The sequence below is a fragment of the Anser brachyrhynchus genome (genome assembly GCF_964034855.1).
Source record: "Anser brachyrhynchus genome assembly, chromosome: 30".
In the NCBI taxonomy this organism is placed as follows: domain Eukaryota; kingdom Metazoa; phylum Chordata; class Aves; order Anseriformes; family Anatidae; genus Anser; species Anser brachyrhynchus.
Genome location: NC_137723.1, coordinates 367,010 through 384,075, shown reverse-complemented (window position 1 = coordinate 384,075; position 17,066 = coordinate 367,010). Strand labels below are relative to the sequence as shown.

The following is a 17,066-nucleotide window of genomic DNA, read 5'->3' as shown; positions in this document are numbered from 1 at the left end:
CCTGTGTTTTTTTGTTTTGTTTTGTTTTTGTTTTTCTTTCTTTCTGGGTGTATTCTTGCTCCTGAACTTGGGAGCTGCTCAGATTTGGTCAGAGAGATGGTCAAGAGTCTTTGGGGTGCTCAGATATTTCACGAAGAGGCTCTTTGGCCTCATCTTCCCTTTTCTCCTCACCATGTGCCAGGACCTACCTCCCATTCCCTTCCCTCTCCTCATCACCTCCTTTCCTCCAAAAACCCTAAAGCCACCCATGGTGCCACCACAGCAAAGATCTGTGGGAGCACTATGGCTGTGTTATCACTGGGATTGTTGCTTCCACCTTTGCCTTTGACGTGGCCATCCCATAACTTTCTGACTTTAAATTAGTAATCTCTGATGCATTTAGACCCCAGATGGTCCACTGGAGCAGTGAATTTATCATTAGTAGCCAAATATATGAAAAAAAAACACATTAATATAGAAGGTTGGTTGGCTGGTCGGGTTGCACAGCTGGTTTGTGAGTTGTGTTAATAACGCCCTGGCTGCGAACCAGTGGTCATGGTGGTGTGGGTCTTGTCAACCCTAGGCCATAAAGGGGTTTCTGGTAAGTGCAGGCTCTGTGCCACCCCCGTAGGTGTCTCTCCATCAGCTGATAAGGTGACAGGATGGCCCCATCCAGCAATGGGACGCCTCACCCAATGCAAAAGGATGGGGTGGGCGCATCGGTGGCCAGTGGGTGTCACTGTGGCCATCCATGGCCTCAGATCCCATCTGGGGCTATGGGCCTGAGCCCAGCACAGGCTGTGCTTGTGGGATGACTGCATCCACCCTACAGATGCTTCTGGAGGCCCAGGATGCAGGCAGAAGGACCATGATAAGGACAAAAGTGGGAAGGGTGATGAGCAGAAGCCTGGCTAAGAGCTGGGCTGCACTGGGACAGGGGAAAAACCACCAGAAGAGCAGGAGCCATGCAGCGAATGCCAAGACCATTTGAGGTGCTTGCAATAATACACATCATTTAAGAAACCGTTTCACATTTTACTTTGGCCACCCTAAAACATACACACAGGTTATTCCCCCCATCCTTGCAGACTCCGCTCTGGAACACTGAGATCCCACGCTTCTCATGCTTCACAGGCTGTTGTCTTCCACGCCATCGCTTCTAGAATCTACTGAGATTTTGCCTCTTTCCTCCAGGCATTTGCAGGGGTTTTCTCCTCTGTGTCATTACTGATGCTCAACAGCTCCACCAAAGCGCTTAGGTGCATCCCGAGCATGCTCCAGCAGCGGCGTCCATCGGCCTGTCAGGGTGGACCAGATTCACCTGGAAGCTTTTCCCACCCCGCCGGTGTTTGCCGAGTCCATGCACTCGCTGGTGCACGATGAGGTTGGATTTCCTGCCAAAACACTTCCCACATTGCTGGCACGGGTAGGGCTTCTCCCCGGTGTGGGTCGTCCGATGCTCGAGGAGATCCGTGCTCTGCGCGAAGCTCTTCTCACACTCGTGGCACTTGTAGGGCTTCTCGCCCGTGTGTTTCCGCTGATGCCTGACGAGGCTCGAGCTGTTGCAGAAGAAATTCCCGCACTCGCCGCACTTGTAGGGTTTTTCCCCCGTATGGAAGCGCTGGTGGACCACCAGGTCCGCGCTCAGCCCGAAGCTCTTCCCGCACTCGGAACACGTGTAGGGCCTCTCACCCGTGTGCTGCCTCTCGTGCCGCATGAGCGTGGTCCTGCCCTTGAAGCACTTCCCACACTCGGAGCAGCGGAAGGGCTTCTCGCCCGTGTGGGTCCGCTGATGGACCAGCAGATCCGTCCGGTGGCCAAAATTCTTCCCGCACTCTTGGCACCGGAAAGGTTTCTCCCCCGTGTGCCTCCTCTGGTGGGTGAAGAGGTTGGATTTGTGATTGAAGCTCTTCCCACACTCGGCGCAAGTGAAGGGTTTCTCCCCAGTGTGGATTCTCTGATGGACAGTCAGGTCCGATTTCCGAGCGAATCGCTTCTCGCACTCGTGACACTTGTACGGCTTCTCGCCAGTGTGCACCATCTCGTGCCTGAGGAGCGTGGATTTGTCCTTGAAGCGCTTTTCACACTGTGGGCACTTGTAGATTTTATCCGCCGCGTGAGTTTTCTGGTGCATCACCAGCTTGGTGCTGTGCCAAAACCTTTTCCCACACTCGGAGCACATAAACGGCCTTTCCCCCGTGTGCGTTTTCTGGTGCTCAAGGAAATCGGGGTTATTCCCAAAGGTTTTCCTGCAATCACGGCACCGAAAAACCTTTTGCCCACTGTGCAGCCTCTGGTGCTTGGCGAGGTTCGACCTGTCGCTGAAGGGTTTCCCGCACGCGCAGCAGGCGTAGGGCTTTTCCCCGGTGTGTGTCCTCCTGTGCACGATGAGGTTGGAATTGTGCCTGAAGCTTTTCCCACACTCCTTGCAGAAATATTTCTTCTCTTGAGCAAAGTTTTCAGCTGGGGGGTTGGGTTCCTCAAGGACTTTGCAGTGCGCAGCCACGCTTGCATCCTTCCCTGCGCAGCCCTTCAGCCTGCAGTCATTTGTGTCATCTGTTCTCTGCCGAAACCAATTTCCTCCTGAGTTTCCCGATGAGGAGCTGCTCATTTCGGGTCCTTCCCACCGGGGACCCTTTTCCACCTCGTTCTCCGTCCCACGTCCTGCTGGGTTATGGGAAGAAGCAAGCAGTGATGTTATTTCTAAGAAAAACGCCCCCAGGATGGGCTCGCAGGCTGGGACAGCCACGTGGGAGCACAGCTCTCACCTTGCTGAGAGTTTTCCAGGGTCTCCGTCTCACTTTGCTGAGCATCTTCCCATGTTCCTTCACCTCGCTCCATCCGCTCAGGTCCGTTTGGGTCCAAAACAGGGCTGGGATTCAGCCATGCTTCAGGAAAAGCTGCTGGTCTGGGGGGAGGAGGAGTAAAAGTGTGATAAAGCCTCGCACAAGAAAACTCACTGTAGCTAAGTGGGGAACTGGAAATTAAAGATCAGGGGAATGAAATAAAAATCAGGGGAATTAAATTATCCCAGAGGTGGGATTAGTGCTGAGAAGCAGTCAACACGGAGCAGGAGGGACACCCTTGGGCAACCCCACACTCAGGGCTGTGCCTGTGTGCTCGGAGCCCCCCATGTCCCGAGCCCATCCTGGGGATCTCACCATCAATGTGATGCTTTTTCCGCTGATAGTGATGCTCCCTGGTCCTTCTGCCTGCTCTTCAAGCTGTAAAACAGGCCTAAGGAGGAAACTCTGAGCAAAATAAGTAAGAAAGTAAGTAATAGTAATATTATAATTAAGAATAAGAATGAGAATGAGAATGAGAATGAGAATGAGAATAAGAATAAAGGAGGAGGAGGAGAAGGAGGAAGAGAAGGAGGAGGAGGAGGAGAAGAAGAAGAAGAAGAAGAAGAAGAAGGAGGAGGAGGAGGGGAAGGAGGAGGAGGAGGAGGAGGAGGAGGAGGAGGAAGAGGAGAAGAAGAAAAAGAAGAAGAAAAAAATTTAAAAAAAGAAGAAATAAAAATAAAAAATTAAAAAAGAAGAAGGAGGGGGAGAAGAAAAAATAAAAAATAAAAAGAAGAAAAAAAATAAAAAAAGAAGTAAAAATAAAAATAAAATAAAAATAAAAATAAAAATAAAAATAAAAATAAAAATAAAAATAAAAATAAAAATAAAATAAATAAAGCCCAACCAACCAAATAAATAAATAAATAAAAATAATTACAAAATAAAAATATATATATAAAAAAACCGACCTTCAAATGGTTAGCGGGCAACTTCCCCCAACTCGCCGCTGGCTCAGGGCGAGCTGGGGATCGTGACAGGCTCCGTACCTCCGGGAGCGACTCCGAATCTGGCCCCAGCTCCGCTCCCGGGGTCGGGGGGGGGCCGGGCAGCTCCGGTCCCGCCCCGGGGCGGCTCCGCGCTGTTCCTGCCCCTTCCGTTGCCCTCCCCCGGGCGCTGCGGTCCTGCTGCTGCTGGTGTGGAGCGGGGGAGGGCAGTGGGGGCCCGGCCCTGTGCTCAGTGTGACCCACGGTCCTCCCCGCTGTCACCCATGGGTGCGTTTCTTGGTCCCCATCCACTCGCTGTCACCCATGGGTGGGTGCATGGTCCACCCCATCCACCCACTGCCACCCACCCCCAGATGACCATCCACCCGCATGTAGTAACGACACGGAACCCACCAGCAAAAAATAAAATAAATTAAAAAAAAAAAAGATTATTTATTGAATATTCAATATAAATTACTTCCTTTTGGGCCAAGAATATTTTTAATTTTTTGGCACTGAGACCTCAGTTCTCCCTTCGATCGGGCAGAGCAGATGCTCTCTGACACCCCCCGTGGAGCCCTTTTGATTTTCCCCACCCTAAAAACCTTGGAGGGAAGACGCTCCCTCGCATGTTCCTCTCTCATATTCTATCAATATAAAATTCCCATAGATTCTATCATACGCGCAGATAGCTAATAAGAAAATAAAATCTCCAACCCGTTTGGAAATCGAGGTTTAACGCCTCAGGGCAGGGTGTGCCCTCACTCTTGATTATTAATTATTGATTGCTGTTGATTATTGATTGATATTTTGAGCTTGATTTCTATTTTGAGCTGGGGCTTGGACGGGAGCAGGGGAGATTTCTCAGCAATTGCAAGCTAACCTTAAAAGATATAACAACAAGATGTTAACAAGGAAATGGGATAGGATGATAGAAGGGCTCTTGGTAGGGAACAGAGTTCAGATGAGGCTGTCAGGGGAGCAAAGTGAAGGTTGTTAAGCAAACTACACAATAATGTGTGGAATTAGCCTTTTTTCCATCACCAATGAACCCCTATTGTAGCATATCAACGATGCACCCACATCATAGCACCCCTTTTCTTCCCCTGAGTAGTCTCTGATGCAGAAAAAAAGGTGAATCTCACACGGGACAGCATCCCATGCTTTAAAACTCATCCAGTTTCTTCTTATTTAGTGTGATCCTGGGATGCGAGCTCTGGCCGAGCCGATTCTCCTACTGCAGGCACTTGGGAGGTTTTTGTCCTCTGTGTCATCGCTGCTGCTCAAGGATGCTCAAGGATTCCTCCTCGAGGGGTTTTGTGCACTCAAAACACGGGGATGAGCTGTCTCCTGTGGCGATGCTGGGGATTTGCTCTGGGGTCTTCCCGCTTCTTGAGCAGCCTCCCGTCCTCCGTCCCCTGTGGCCTCGCTGGTGCACAAGGAGGCTGGATTTCCTGGTGAACCTCTTCCCGCACTCGGCGCATGGGTAGGGCTTCTCGCCCGTGTGTGTGCGCTGGTGGGCGATGAGGTCCGAGCTCTGCCCGAAGCTCTTCCCGCACTCGTGGCACTTGTAGGGCTTCTCCCCCGAGTGCCATTTCTGGTGCTTGACGAGGCTGGATTTATTGCAGAAAAACTTCCCGCACTCGCCGCACTGGTAGGGCTTCTCGCCGGTGTGGAAGCGCTGGTGCGTGATAAGGTCCCCGCTCTGCCCAAAGCTCTTCCCGCACTCAGAGCACTCATAGGGTTTCTCTCCCGTATGCAACCTCTCGTGCCTGAAGAGCCCGTACCTTCCCCTGAAGGACTTTTCACACTGGGAGCACTGGTAGGGCTTTTCCTCGGTGTGTGTGCGCTGGTGGATGGTGAGCTCCGACCTCCGGGCGAAGCTTTTCCCGCACTCGTGGCACGCAAACGGCTTCTCCCCCGTGTGCACGATCCGGTGGGTGAAGAGGTTGGAGCGTTGGCTGAACCTCTTGCCGCACTCGGAGCACTCGAAGGGCTTCTCCCCCGTGTGGATCCGCTGGTGGACGACAATGTCGGAGCTCCTGGTGAACCTCTTCCCGCACTCGTGGCACTTGTAGGGCTTCTCCCCGGTGTGCACTCGCTCGTGCCTGATGAGCGTCGACCTGTCCTTGAAGAACTTCTCGCACGTCGAGCACTGGTAGGGCTTCTCTGCCATGTGGCTTTTCTGATGCGAGCTCAGGTCTGAGCTCTTCCCAAACTCCTTGCCACACTCTTGGCATTTGAAAGCCTCTTCCCCTCGGTGCAGCCGCTGATGGCAGATGAGCTCCGACCTCTCCTGGAAGCATTTCTTGCAGTGCGAACACTCGTAGAGACTTTCTTCTGCAAAGAGCTGCCCATCCCCGTCACAATGGGCGAATTCATTCCCCGCTTTCCTTGGCTCCATCCCATGAACTTTCCCACCGTTATCCCCTTCTGGTTTTGTCACCGTAGTTTCGCCCACTTTGCCTTCAGCTGGACCCTCCTGCTCCACGTGGTGACCTTCGTCCTCCCTCCGCATCCTGTCTCCTGCAGGGTGACATGGATAACATGTTAGTTTTTGCCTTCGGATGGGATCACCATGACCAGGACATCAATAACCACTCCCAGGGGCCACAGATGAATATGGAAGCTGAATTACAGCGAGCCCCATTGCCAAAAGACACCGGGATGTGCCCCCACCCGGGACAATTCTCACCCTTGGGGGGGTGAAATGTTGGAAACTCCCGGTGGCTCCTCTCCCACTCCCCAATTTCTCACCTTTTCGGCTGCTCCTGGTGCTGCCCAGCTCTCTCCCCAGAGGACCAGGTGCCACCAGCTCTCCCCCTTCTTCCATCCAGTCTCTTTTGGGGCCAGAAAGCCCTGTTTTGGGGGCAGACGCCCGGTTGCCAGCACTCCCTTCACCACAATGCTACGACCAAATCGTGAGTGGGTGACACTTCCCCGTGGGCTTATTTCCCACCAGCCTTTCCGTTTCGATGCAATCTCCCCTTTCTCCAAACTCTGCAGCCCCCCAGGGCTGCAAATCTTCCTCTCCCTGGGGGGACCGGGATGCTCAGCCCAGTTTGGATCAGATCAGCCCTGTCCCGGCCGCAGGATCCCAGCTCCCAGCACATCCCTGGCCCCACAGCGCTGCTGGAAGCTCGGGGAAGCCGGTTGCTGGCCGGGATGCTGCACAGAGGCACAGGAAAAAGCCAAGGGGGATGAGGGGGGGGACAGTTCCGGCTGTGCAGAGAGAGCTTTTGGAGGGATTTGTGCTCAGCATCCCTCTCCCTTCTGCTCCCCTGCAGACAGGGAGAATCTGAGGATCAGCAAAATACGTGTTTTTTTTTTGGGCCGTGGGGGGTTTGGCGGGAGGAGGAAGGAAATGTGGAAAAAGCTTTTCTGTGTTGTGGATGTGCGTGCCGTGCCATGGCTGTGGTCGTCTGGTACACGGGATCCTGCTGCTGGAAATCTGGAGCCCTTGAGAGGTTTCACGGCAGAGCAAGCAGCGGCTGTTTCAGCCGGGACGTGCACGGGATGTGGCTCGGATCTGCCGCCATCCTTCAGCAAGGGGCCAGGGACTGCTTCATCCTGTGGTTTTGGAAGGGTTTCGTCCGGCAGCCTGCAAGGTGAGGGGGCAGTTTATCCCCCTGCAGCTGTGTCCTGCTGCCCCTGTGCTCTTCTCCACCTCCAAGCACACTCCACATCCGTGCTTCTTTTTCAAGGCAACAAGATTTGGGATTGTGCTTGCTCATCCTTGCTCTGAGCTCCTTGAGGTTTGAACCAAGGTACAATGGTGGTTCCCGTTCTCCCCTCTTATTTGCACCACTCGGGCTGGAAGTAAGTTAATTTATTTAATTTGTGCCCCAGGAGCGTGCCATCGAGGCACAGGAAGAAGGAAAAGCATCTCGGTGCCCCTTTTGCTCATGCTCAAACAACTCCATGAGGTCCTGGCTGCTCTTTGCTCCTGCCTCCCATGGGGCTGTGCAACGGGGTGCCGTGCCGTGGGGTGCTGTGCAGTGCGGTGAGGTGCTGGGCTGTGTAATGCACACCCAGCTTTGACAGTGGCTGTGTGCTCAGCGAGCTGCAAGGTGACGCTTCAGGCCCCTGAGCTGCGCCGTCGGAGCATCCCCGTGCACAGACCCAAGCTCTGCACCAGGACCGGGACCTCTGCACCTCCCCATGGTGCTGCGCCTGGAGGAAGAGCATCACCAGCGTGGGTGTGAGCCAGGGCCACTGCCCCGAAGACCACAGCAGCGCTCGAGGCCTCATTTCCTTTGTGGCCGCGGCATCGTCGATGCCTTAGTGGAGAGCTGGAGGCTGCCTGGCGTGGTGGCTGCAGCCTTCATCACCGTGCCTCTGGGTGATGGAGGATGAGGAGGGCTACACCGTGCTGAAGTTTGGGGCAAAACGCAGCGCCCCACGGAGGCAGCAAGGCGGTGGGATGACAGGTGAGGCTGTGGGGTGGCGGAGGGTCTATGGCGTAGGGAGGGAGCAGCCGCTGGTGGCTCAAGACCATCAAAATTCTCCTCCAGCCTGGGGCTGGGGAGATGCGGGTCGGGCAAGGGGGCTTGGAAGATGGGCTTGGAAGGGGGCTTCGTTGGGAAGGGTCCCTCGGTTTAAGAGGGACGTGTGGGCTGGCAAATTGGTGGGGTTGAAGAGCAGAAAGCCCCGAGGAGCACTGCGTTTGGCTGGGTGATCCGAGCAAGCAGGAGGATGCTCCCACCACCCACTGGGATGCGGAGCTGCCCACCCAGAAGCTCCCAACACTCCCAGGGCTCCCCAAACCTTTCCGAGTGCAGTTTTGGGGGGGGGCGCAGGGTGGGCAAAGGGTAAGATGAAGTGGAACACAGCCACGCTGCACCCCAGGACATCTCCCAGTCCTTCATCTCCTCCCAGTTTTGTATCGCTTCGCTCCGACCAGCATCAACACTGATGGAGCCGCACCATCCTTTGCAGGCTTGAAAATTCCCCCGTGCCCTACACAATTAATACAAACCTAGGACCGTATTTGCTTTCTCATGCAGCAGAGGCGAGGAAGGTTTTTTTTTTTGTTTTTTGTTTTTTTTGTTTTTTTCCAAGCTGCAGCTTCCTGTTTGGCTGCAGTGCCATCGTGAGGCCGGATGGAGACACCGTGCCCCCCATCCCCTCTGCCCCATGCCACAACGGGGCTGTGAGGGTGGGCACAATCCAGGCTCATCTCATCCCACAGGATTCCCTCGACGCCAGTACCTGGTCACCAGCACCGGATGGGCTTTGAGCACTGGTTTGGCTGTAGCGGTGATAACCTTGGGGCTAAGAGGTGAGTAGGGCACCGCTGAGCCACCCGTGAATTGCACCCGTACAGTGGCACCTGCGGGGACAGGGTGACCCTGGAAGACACCAGCAGTGATTTAGTAGTGTTTTTTTTGTTGTTGTTTTTTTTTTTTTTGGCAGTCTGGCAATTGCAAGACTCGCGACAGTGCTACGCGACTCTCAACACATCAGCCACCGACACCGAAAACTGGGAGAATGGATGCAGAGGCTGCCTGGAGAGATTTCGGCTGCAGCTGAAGGCAGCCCTGTGCAACGCACCCAAGATGGGTAAGCCCGTGATCCTGGGGTAACCCTGGCCATCCGGGCCCATTTTGGGGTGCAAAACCACTTAAGAGCGTGGCCCTATAATGCAAAAGATGCTCCAGGTCGCAGGGGTCTTCGCTGCAGCAAAATGCTGGAAGGAAAAAGGTTGTGCCCAAACCTGAGCTGTTCTTGGATCAAACAGCCCCGTGCCTTGGTCAGAATCCGGCCCGTGGGGGCTGGCTGCATCCTTCGGCCCCCCTTGTCCTTTCAGATGGCAGAGGGTGCCTGCTGTGTCCCCGGGACTGGTTGCAGCACGGGAACTGGTGTTACTGGGTGTCCCATGAGAGCCGGGACTGGCAGAGGAGCCGGGACGACTGCGCCCAAAAGGGCTCTGCCCTCTTCATCATCCGGAACCAGGAGCAGATGGTAAAGCAGGGGCTTGGCTTGGGGTGGGGGGCAGCTGGAAACCCCCAGCCCACACCCAGCATCTCCCTTGGGTAAATCATCCTTTTTGGGGAGGGGAGATGGGGATCAAACAGCACCCATGTCCCCGCCATCCCAGCTCCCACCCCTGCCAGGAGCATTCCTGAACCACCCCCCCCCAGTACCCAAAAGGAGGGCAGCTGCACCCCAAAAGGCACAGGACACCCTAAAACAATCACAGAGAGGGCATCTGCCCCTTGCAATAGGGATGGGGAGACCCAGAGCAGCCTCACAAAGGGCATCCGCCCCCCCAAAAAAGGGATGGGGAGACCCAGAGCAGCCCCACAAAGGGCACCTGCTCCCCAAAAGGGGATCAGAGTCCTCCAACACCCCCTCCTATATAGCACGTGCTCCAGGATGTCACGCAGGGAAGGGGCTACGTCTGGATCGGGCTGGCGGTGACAGGGGCCAAAGGCACCTGGATGTGGCTGGACGGCTCCATGCTGGACACCAAGCAGTGAGTGCCCCGTCCCTTGGCTTTGTCCCCAAATCGCTGCATCCCTAAAAACTGGAGAACTCGGTCAGATCCTGCTCCTGGGGGAAAACCTCTAGGAGAAGCAGGGTTTTTTCTGTCCCCACCAGCCCCAGGACAGGGACCTTCTCCTTCCTCCTGCAGGTTCCGCATCTTGGGCTCGGCCACCAGCGGCAGCTGCGCCCTGATGAAAGGTTCCCAAATTCACTCCGAGGGCTGCAACGCTGAGTCCAGATGGGTCTGCGAGAAGGATGCTGTCTCCCTGTAGCCACCCCATGTCCAGTCTTGGGTCCCCAGGGCTTGGGGAGCAAACACCTGCCCCCTTCCTCTTCCTTGGCACCCAAGCAAAGGGTGAATGAGGAGCAATGCATTTCTACCCCAGCTCCTTTTGCTGGCTTGCAGCAGGGCACGGGGAAAGCCCAACTGCAGCCAGGATCCTGATGGGTAGGGACAACATTGCTGTCCTCCACAGGCTTGCAGGGGGAGAAAGGGGATTGATCCCAAAGCCCCCAGAGCAGTGGTCATGAAGTTTGGTCCTTCCCACAGCCCTAGATAACATTAAATACAGAAAGAAAATTCAATAGTTTGCCTTATTTTTTTCTTTAGATATATATAAGATGATCTCGTAGAAAATCTTACAGAAAGAAAACTCAATGGTTTGCCTTTTTTTTAATATATATAGGGTGATCTGGTAGAAAAACTTATAATGTCATAAAACTTATAATGTCATAAAAATAACACGAGCACAAAACAAAGCCCCTGGGAGAACATGGGGTGCTCATCTCCCCTTGCCTGCATCAGGGAGGGGATGGCGATGCTCGAGCATCCCAAAATTGAGGAGCCCCTTTCCTTTCCCTCAGCGCTCAGGGGCAGAGGCGGAGGTGGGAGCCTCTCCCCACCCAGAAGAAAGGGAAGATGTTCTCCCCGCCGAAGCAGGCTTTTTGGAAAGTAAAGACAGGGGGGAGTTGCTCAGCAAGGTAGAAAGCCACTTGTTCCTCCTCGTAATCCAGAACCACCCGGATCCTCCTGGGATTGCCACTCGTGGGGAGGGTGGCTGGGGGGGAGGCAAAAGCTCGGAACCGATTCCCGCAGCGCCCCACGGCCCAGATCCCCTCCTCTGGCCGAAACTCCAAACAGCCCTTCCTGGGCAGGGAATTTCGGGCCACGCCGAGGGCCCAGGTCCCACCAGCCATCACCTCCACCTCCCAGCCGTGCCTCCCCGCGGCGAAACCCCGGCAGCCCAGCACGCAGCAGGAGACGTCGAATCGCCTGGGGTCGGGGGGCAAATCCTGCCCGGCATCCGTCCACCTCACCCCCCGTCGGTCCCGGGACAGGACGAGCCTCGCGTGCGCGGTGTCGGGGTCCAGAGTCACGAACGCTGCTTGGGATGGAGAAAATGGGTGGCAGAAAGCGGCGTCACCCCACCAAAGCCCTGCTGGGGCTGGAAAAAGCCCCAGCACCACAAATTTGCCTCTCCTGGGTGCGTGAGAAGCGATGTCTCAATATCCTCCTGCTTGGGACAGCTTTGCCTGACGTTAAGCATGGGGCAAAGCTCTTTTGGGTTTTCAGGAAGCCCAAACTGAGCTCAACCCATCATTTCCCAGATGCTTTAAGCAGTATTACGGCTAAAAACGACTGCTGGAGCAAGAGCATCCCCCAAGCAGGATGTTGTCTGCAAGGACTCACCTTTTCCCTCTCCTCCTAGAGATGGTTCTACCTCTTTCTCCAGTTCAGAGGGTAAAATGTCTAGGGGATGAAGAACAACATTGGATGTCATGATCTCCAGCTGCTTGCTTGCATCCACTCGTTTTTTTTTGGGATGTTACAGCAGGGAAGGAGCAGACAGATCTGCCTCACCCCAAGCAGAAAAAAACTCCACCATACCTTGAAATCTCCCCAGCACCTCTCTGAGGACGGCATTTTGTTGAGAAATGACACGGAGCCTCCGCTCCAGGTCCGAGAAGGCCTCCAACATCCTCCGGCCACTGCCCATCTCCCACCTGGATGCAAACCCTTCCCTTTAGTCCTGGGACGTATGGAGATGGCATAGCCTGAGATGATGAGACCATCCCTCCTCCAGCTGCCCCATGGGTGATGTGGGGATGAGGCATGAGCTGGATTTCCCCAAAATATCCTTCAGTCCCAAGCTCGGAGCCTCCAAGCAGCTTGGTACAGAAGGACGACACTTGGTTCCCTGTTGCCTTTGTGCCATCCCCACCCTGGGGCTCAGGGGCACCTTTTTGTCCCTCCAGGTTTCTTTTCGACCCTGCCTGAACCACCAAAACCTTCAGTTCTCTTCCAGAAACCACAGGGATGGTGGCTGGGATGACCCCTCACACTGCAAAGGAGCACGTACCTGCCCACTGTGCTTCTGGCACCCTGGAACAGAAAGAGAGAGAAAAAGAGAGAAAAAGCCTCAGTTCCCCTTCCCGAAATTTGGGGGAAGGCTCCAAGCAAAGGCAACACCAGGATCGATGCTGGACCCTCTCCCTTCTTGCCCCGTGGAGCATCCAACCTGCAGGAATCCGCTCACGGGTTGCTCGAGTTTCTTCTCCGCCTCCCAGATGAGGATGTCAAGGAGAGAAATCTCCCCCGACACCTTGGCCTCCTCTTCCTCCTGCCTCCTCATCACCTCCCTGTCCAGCTCTCCCAGCTGGGCCAAGAGGACGACCTCCTGGTCCTTCAGAAACCGGCGCAGCTGCCGAAATTCGGACACAATTTTCTGCCTTTCGGCCTCTGTCTGTGTCTGTAGGATGTGGAAAGATGACAGCATGGACCGTGCTGGTCCAGCACCTCTATTTTTCCTGGGTGATGGCAACAGCTTCTTACCAGATACCCCTGGCATCGCCTTTCCCCGCTCGCTTTGAATTCCAAAAGCTCTTCCCTTTGTTTCTTGAGGCTCTCCAAGTCTCTCTGAATTTGCTCCTGGAGGAGGAAAAACAGTTTGGGGGGATATTTTGGAGGGAGTGGGGAAGGAAGGGATGCGATGCTTGGTTTTTGCTGGGAAAAATTTGCAGCATGGACATGAGGAGTGAAGGAATAGATACAGGGGGACAAAAGGGAAACTCTTGATGCTTCTGTAGGAACGCAGCTTCATTTTTAGATGAAATATATTAGAAAATATCCATTAGCTGTTTTGGGGTGAAGGTTTTGGCCTGAAAATTAATAATTTCATATTTTCTAGTCAAATCAAGTGTTTTTTTTCCCTAGTTCTCTCCAATTATTTCCAGTTATTTATTTTCACAGTGCAAAAACAGCCAGAAAGAACTGTAAAAGGAAGCTGGCTTGAAGCCTGCGATCCCAAGATGCTCCAAGAAACTCCAGCATCCTCTAAGGTGGACAAAAAACACCACTTTCAGATAAGGAAAAATCCCAAATAATAATACCACGGGCCTGACCCTGTCCTCCTGGGCAGGTTCCTCTCCGTGGGCTCCTCCGCGAGCCCTCGGTGCACCGCAGCCGGATGCTTTCGCATCCCCCCCGAAGGCGAACGTCCTCTTACGCCACGAGCAGAGCTGCTCCTCCTCTCCGCCTCCTTCCAGACCCAAGAGCTTCAGCTTCTCCTCTAAATGCTCCAGGTGGAGTTTGGGCTGGAAATTCCCTTTCCTGAGATGGTTTCGGTGGCTGGCGGCCTCGGCGTCTCCAAACCTTCCTCGCTCCGGCCAGGATTTGGCCGTGCCGCCTCCGCGACCGGCAGAGTCGCAGCTCAGGTGTTCAGGATCTGGTCGATGATTCGGGGTGGTGTGATGGTGGGTGCCTTCCTCTCCCCTTTCCCTCACTCGAGAAGCAGCAGAAGTCATGGCAGCATCTCCAGCCTCTCCCCTTTCTCTTCCCCTCGCCACCTGCACCGGGGTGAAAATATCAAAGGTCTCGGCATGGGTGGAGGAAGGAGGAGAAGTGGAGGGAGGCTCAAATCTCTTCTAGAATTTGATTTTTGGAAGGGATGGATCTCCAGCTAGCAAGCCCTATATTTTTTCTTTTGCTACTGATACGGATATTAACATCTGTCTTTCAGGCATCTGGCACAAGCTTCATCTCTCCTGACTCTCCATCACGGGTGTAGACATCTCAGATTGGTGTCTCCAGTCCTGAGGGGGCTAAAGAAGGAGCCAAGCATCCCACCCAGCATAAACAGACATTTCACCCCAAAAAGCTCAGGTTCTAACCTGCTATTTGTGCCTTCTCCTCCTCTGGAATCTGCTAGGAGAGAGCTTGGTGCAGTCTTCCCATGGGAGCAGAAGCCAAGCTGCTTTAAAGGCAGAAAGGCAGTGGGACAGCCACCAAGACACCAATATTTCACAAACCCCATCTCGAAGGTGAAAACTACCTCGAATTGCTAAATATCCCTAAAAAAAACAGAGCCTGAAGCCTCCTGCAGCAACACGACCCCCTTTGTCATCAGCTTAATCCACCCAGATGGACCACGCAGGGTGCAAACCCAATTTTTATCCATCCCTGGAAGAACAGCTCAGCAACGCCAGGGTGGGTGACAGCTTTGCCACAAATGTCCCCAAAAAGACGCTTACCTGTTAGGCAGCTGAATGAGATCCTTGTGGATTTTTTTTTTTTTTAAAGCGTGGGGTGATTTAACCCACGGCGCTCTTCTACGGTGGGTTAGCGCAGGCTGAGTGAGCTTACAGGCAGATCACATGCGGGGCAGAGGGAAATACCAGCCCTATTTAAGGAAACACGGAGAGGAATGTGCTGCCTGGTGTCTCCCTGCCAGGGAAAGGCTCATATATGATCCCTCTGTCAGATCGGCGTCTCCAACGGAGAATTTGGCCCGATAAAGCTTCGGATAAAACGCTTCGTCATTCTTGGCGATGGGAAAAAATATCTTTTCGAGAGAGATGGGGTGTTGGCGGCACAGCGACCAACCAAGCTCGACCACCTCCTGGGGGCTCAGCACCCGCCAGCAGCACAGCGCTCACCTAACAAGCAGCTGGGCAGCTTTTAAATTCATTTTCCAGCCTCTTTCGTGGGTTACAAATGGCACAGGAACTCCCTCCTAATTGCAATTTTGGATTACATCAAAAACAATCTGACAAACTCGCACCCAAGTCGCTGCTGCTTCTCCACATGCGGCTGCTCCTTGGTGGCATTTGCCACGTCGACAGTTAATTCCTTTAAAAAAGAACCTTTTTTTTAATGTTTATTTCTGCCCTAATTTCTGCTTCAAAGTAGGGAGGAATGGTATTTTCAGCTGCTACACCGTGTGCTTTTAAGTTTATATATATTATTATCTTAAGGTCCACGGCCACACATGTTCTGTCCCTCCCTTTCCCTCTTCCCCCTTGCTTGTGTCCTCTCCCGTCTATCCTGTGCCAGTGCCACCACAAATATGGGTTGCAAGGGCAATAATGAAGGTCTCTGGCCCAGAAAGCTGCAGAAAGAGAAATTAAAAGCATAGGGCTGAGAGCCTGGGATGCTCTGGCCATTACCCGTAGGTGGGAGAAGGCAGCATCCCCTTGCCTTGCCTGTTCCCATGATAGGATCCATGGCAAATTTCCCATTTTTCAGTAGGATAAGTAGGGCAGATGCTGCAAGGAGAAGCCATACGGGCTGCAGGCATCATCCGAGAAGACCTGGAGATCCCTCTGCTGAACCAGCTGGAAAAAGAAATCAAATCCTCCGGAGAGTCTCAAGTGGTTTATTGTGAGCTGGTACCTACCAGTTGCCCATCCCATGGTGGGGTAAAAGACAAGATTTAATTTAATTTTAATTTTCTTTTTTTTTTTACAGGTGGCTAAGAACAAGCAGACATTAAAGAGGAATTCATCAGTGTTGTTAAAGTGCAGTGAGATGAAGCGAAAGGTGAAGACCACGCTTCCCCCAGGCTCCAGTGGCTTTGGTGATGTCCCTAATTGTCCGCCTCCCATCACAGCTGGCCCCACAATGATCTCAAGCACTGGTTTGACCTCCCCACGACTTTTAGGGCTCCCAGTACCTCACCGGGAGCTTCATGGCAAGACGAACCAGGAAGGCGAGGGTCATCGGACCAGAGAGAGGGAGCCCAGCTCCACCCAGAACCAAGGCCGGATCCGCTCCCCGGCAAAGGAGGCTGGAGGAAAAGTGAAGATGGGGACTTTGTTCTCAACGTCAAAAAACGCCACCTCGCCCCACTCGTAGTCTAGAGAGATGCGGATCTTTTTGGGGACCCGTGGCAGGTTCAGGAGGGTCGGAGGGGAGGTAAGGGCTCGGTTCTTGAATCCCCATTGCTGCACGGCCCAGATCCCTTCTTCGGGATTAAAGCTGACGGGTCCCTTCCTCGGCAGAGACTCTCTGCTGACCCCGACGGCGCAGTACTGCCCTTCTGCCAGATCCACCACCCAGTAGTGGCGCCCAGAGGTGAAGGCTTCGCAACCCAGCACGCAGGGATCGGCATCGAAGCGCTCGGGGCTGTCGGGCGACTCCTGCAGCATGTATTCCCATCGCACGCTCTTCTGGTCCTTGGACAGGATGAGGCGAGGGTGGGCTGTCTCGGGATCCAGAGTCACATTTGCTGTGGATGAGGAAGAAGAGGGCAAGAAAGAGAATTCAAGCTATTTAACCTACCCTTTGCTGGGGGGATGATGTCTTCAAAATCTAATAGGGTGGCTTGTCTTTTTGGAGGCTTGATATCTTGAGATGTTCAACTTTCCACGCATTTACGGGGTATCAGGTCTACAACATCTCCACGTAGGTCAAATATATCCTGTCTAGGGGTGCCTACCTCCCCTCTTTTGACTATGTTTAACTCATCTGGACACTTCTGCAGTGCAGACATTTAGAGGACGACAAGCAGATTACATTAGCACCTGGGTAAGGGTCACCATTCAACGAGCG

General features: G+C 53.8%; 3 protein-coding genes across 10 annotated transcripts; 1 reads left to right on the top strand and 2 right to left on the bottom strand.

Moving 5' to 3' along the window:
- Window positions 1–149: 149 nt before the first annotated feature.
- Window positions 150–6,638, bottom strand: LOC308184231 (uncharacterized protein). Of its 4 annotated transcripts, none has more exons than XM_080571130.1 (4): window positions 3,734–5,015; window positions 3,141–3,230; window positions 2,748–2,887; window positions 150–2,646 (listed from the first exon to the last, which is right to left on the bottom strand). In XM_080571130.1, exons 3-4 carry the CDS (start codon window positions 2,818–2,820, stop codon window positions 1,235–1,237), a joined length of 1,485 nt encoding a protein of 494 aa, XP_080427256.1. In that variant the 5' UTR covers window positions 2,821–2,887; window positions 3,141–3,230; window positions 3,734–5,015; the 3' UTR covers window positions 150–1,234. The 4 variants fall into 4 exon arrangements, with proteins under 4 accessions (XP_080427256.1, XP_080427258.1, XP_080427257.1 ...); XM_080571132.1 differs by having other exon boundaries at window positions 150–2,643; XM_080571131.1 differs by having other exon boundaries at window positions 3,812–5,015.
- A 15-nt stretch (window positions 6,639–6,653) lies between these two features.
- On the top strand, window positions 6,654–10,822 carry LOC308184233 (killer cell lectin-like receptor subfamily B member 1B allele B; the record flags this gene model as incomplete). Of its 5 annotated transcripts, none has more annotated exons than XM_080571137.1 (6): window positions 6,654–7,356; window positions 8,940–9,029; window positions 9,164–9,310; window positions 9,558–9,712; window positions 10,114–10,226; window positions 10,386–10,822. In XM_080571137.1, 6 exons carry the CDS (start codon window positions 6,654–6,656, stop codon window positions 10,507–10,509), a joined length of 1,332 nt encoding a protein of 443 aa, XP_080427263.1. In that variant the 3' UTR covers window positions 10,510–10,822. The 5 variants fall into 5 exon arrangements, with proteins under 5 accessions (XP_080427263.1, XP_080427264.1, XP_080427265.1 ...); XM_080571139.1 differs by having other exon boundaries at window positions 7,106–8,178; XM_080571141.1 differs by lacking the exon at window positions 6,654–7,356 and adding an exon at window positions 8,040–8,178 and having other exon boundaries at window positions 8,816–9,029.
- A 76-nt stretch (window positions 10,823–10,898) lies between these two features.
- LOC308184189 (tripartite motif-containing protein 10-like) lies at window positions 10,899–16,228 on the bottom strand. Its single transcript, XM_080571022.1, has 7 exons — window positions 13,628–16,228; window positions 13,071–13,166; window positions 12,757–12,987; window positions 12,472–12,620; window positions 12,126–12,259; window positions 11,928–11,987; window positions 10,899–11,622 (listed from the first exon to the last, which is right to left on the bottom strand). Exons 1-7 carry the CDS (start codon window positions 14,039–14,041, stop codon window positions 11,105–11,107), a joined length of 1,602 nt encoding a protein of 533 aa, XP_080427148.1. The 5' UTR covers window positions 14,042–16,228; the 3' UTR covers window positions 10,899–11,104.
- Window positions 16,229–17,066: the final 838 nt, after the last annotated feature.

Bases quoted from the DNA above. Each gene is read 5' to 3' on its own strand.
- LOC308184231 (XM_080571130.1), bottom strand. From the start codon at position 2,820: ATGGAGCGAGGTGAAGGAACATGGGAAGATGCTCAGCAAAGTGAGACG. The intron at 2,647-2,747 runs GTGAGAGCTGTG...CCCATAACCCAG, and splicing joins CCTGGAAAACTCTCAGCAAG to CAGGACGTGGGACGGAGAAC.
- LOC308184189 (XM_080571022.1), bottom strand. From the start codon at position 14,041: ATGACTTCTGCTGCTTCTCGAGTGAGGGAAAGGGGAGAGGAAGGCACC. The intron at 12,260-12,471 runs CTGAGCCCCAGG...CCAGGACTAAAG, and splicing joins GGAGGGACAAAAAGGTGCCC to GGAAGGGTTTGCATCCAGGT. The intron at 11,623-11,927 runs GTGAGTCCTTGC...CTCCATCCCAAG, and splicing joins TCTAGGAGGAGAGGGAAAAG to CAGCGTTCGTGACTCTGGAC.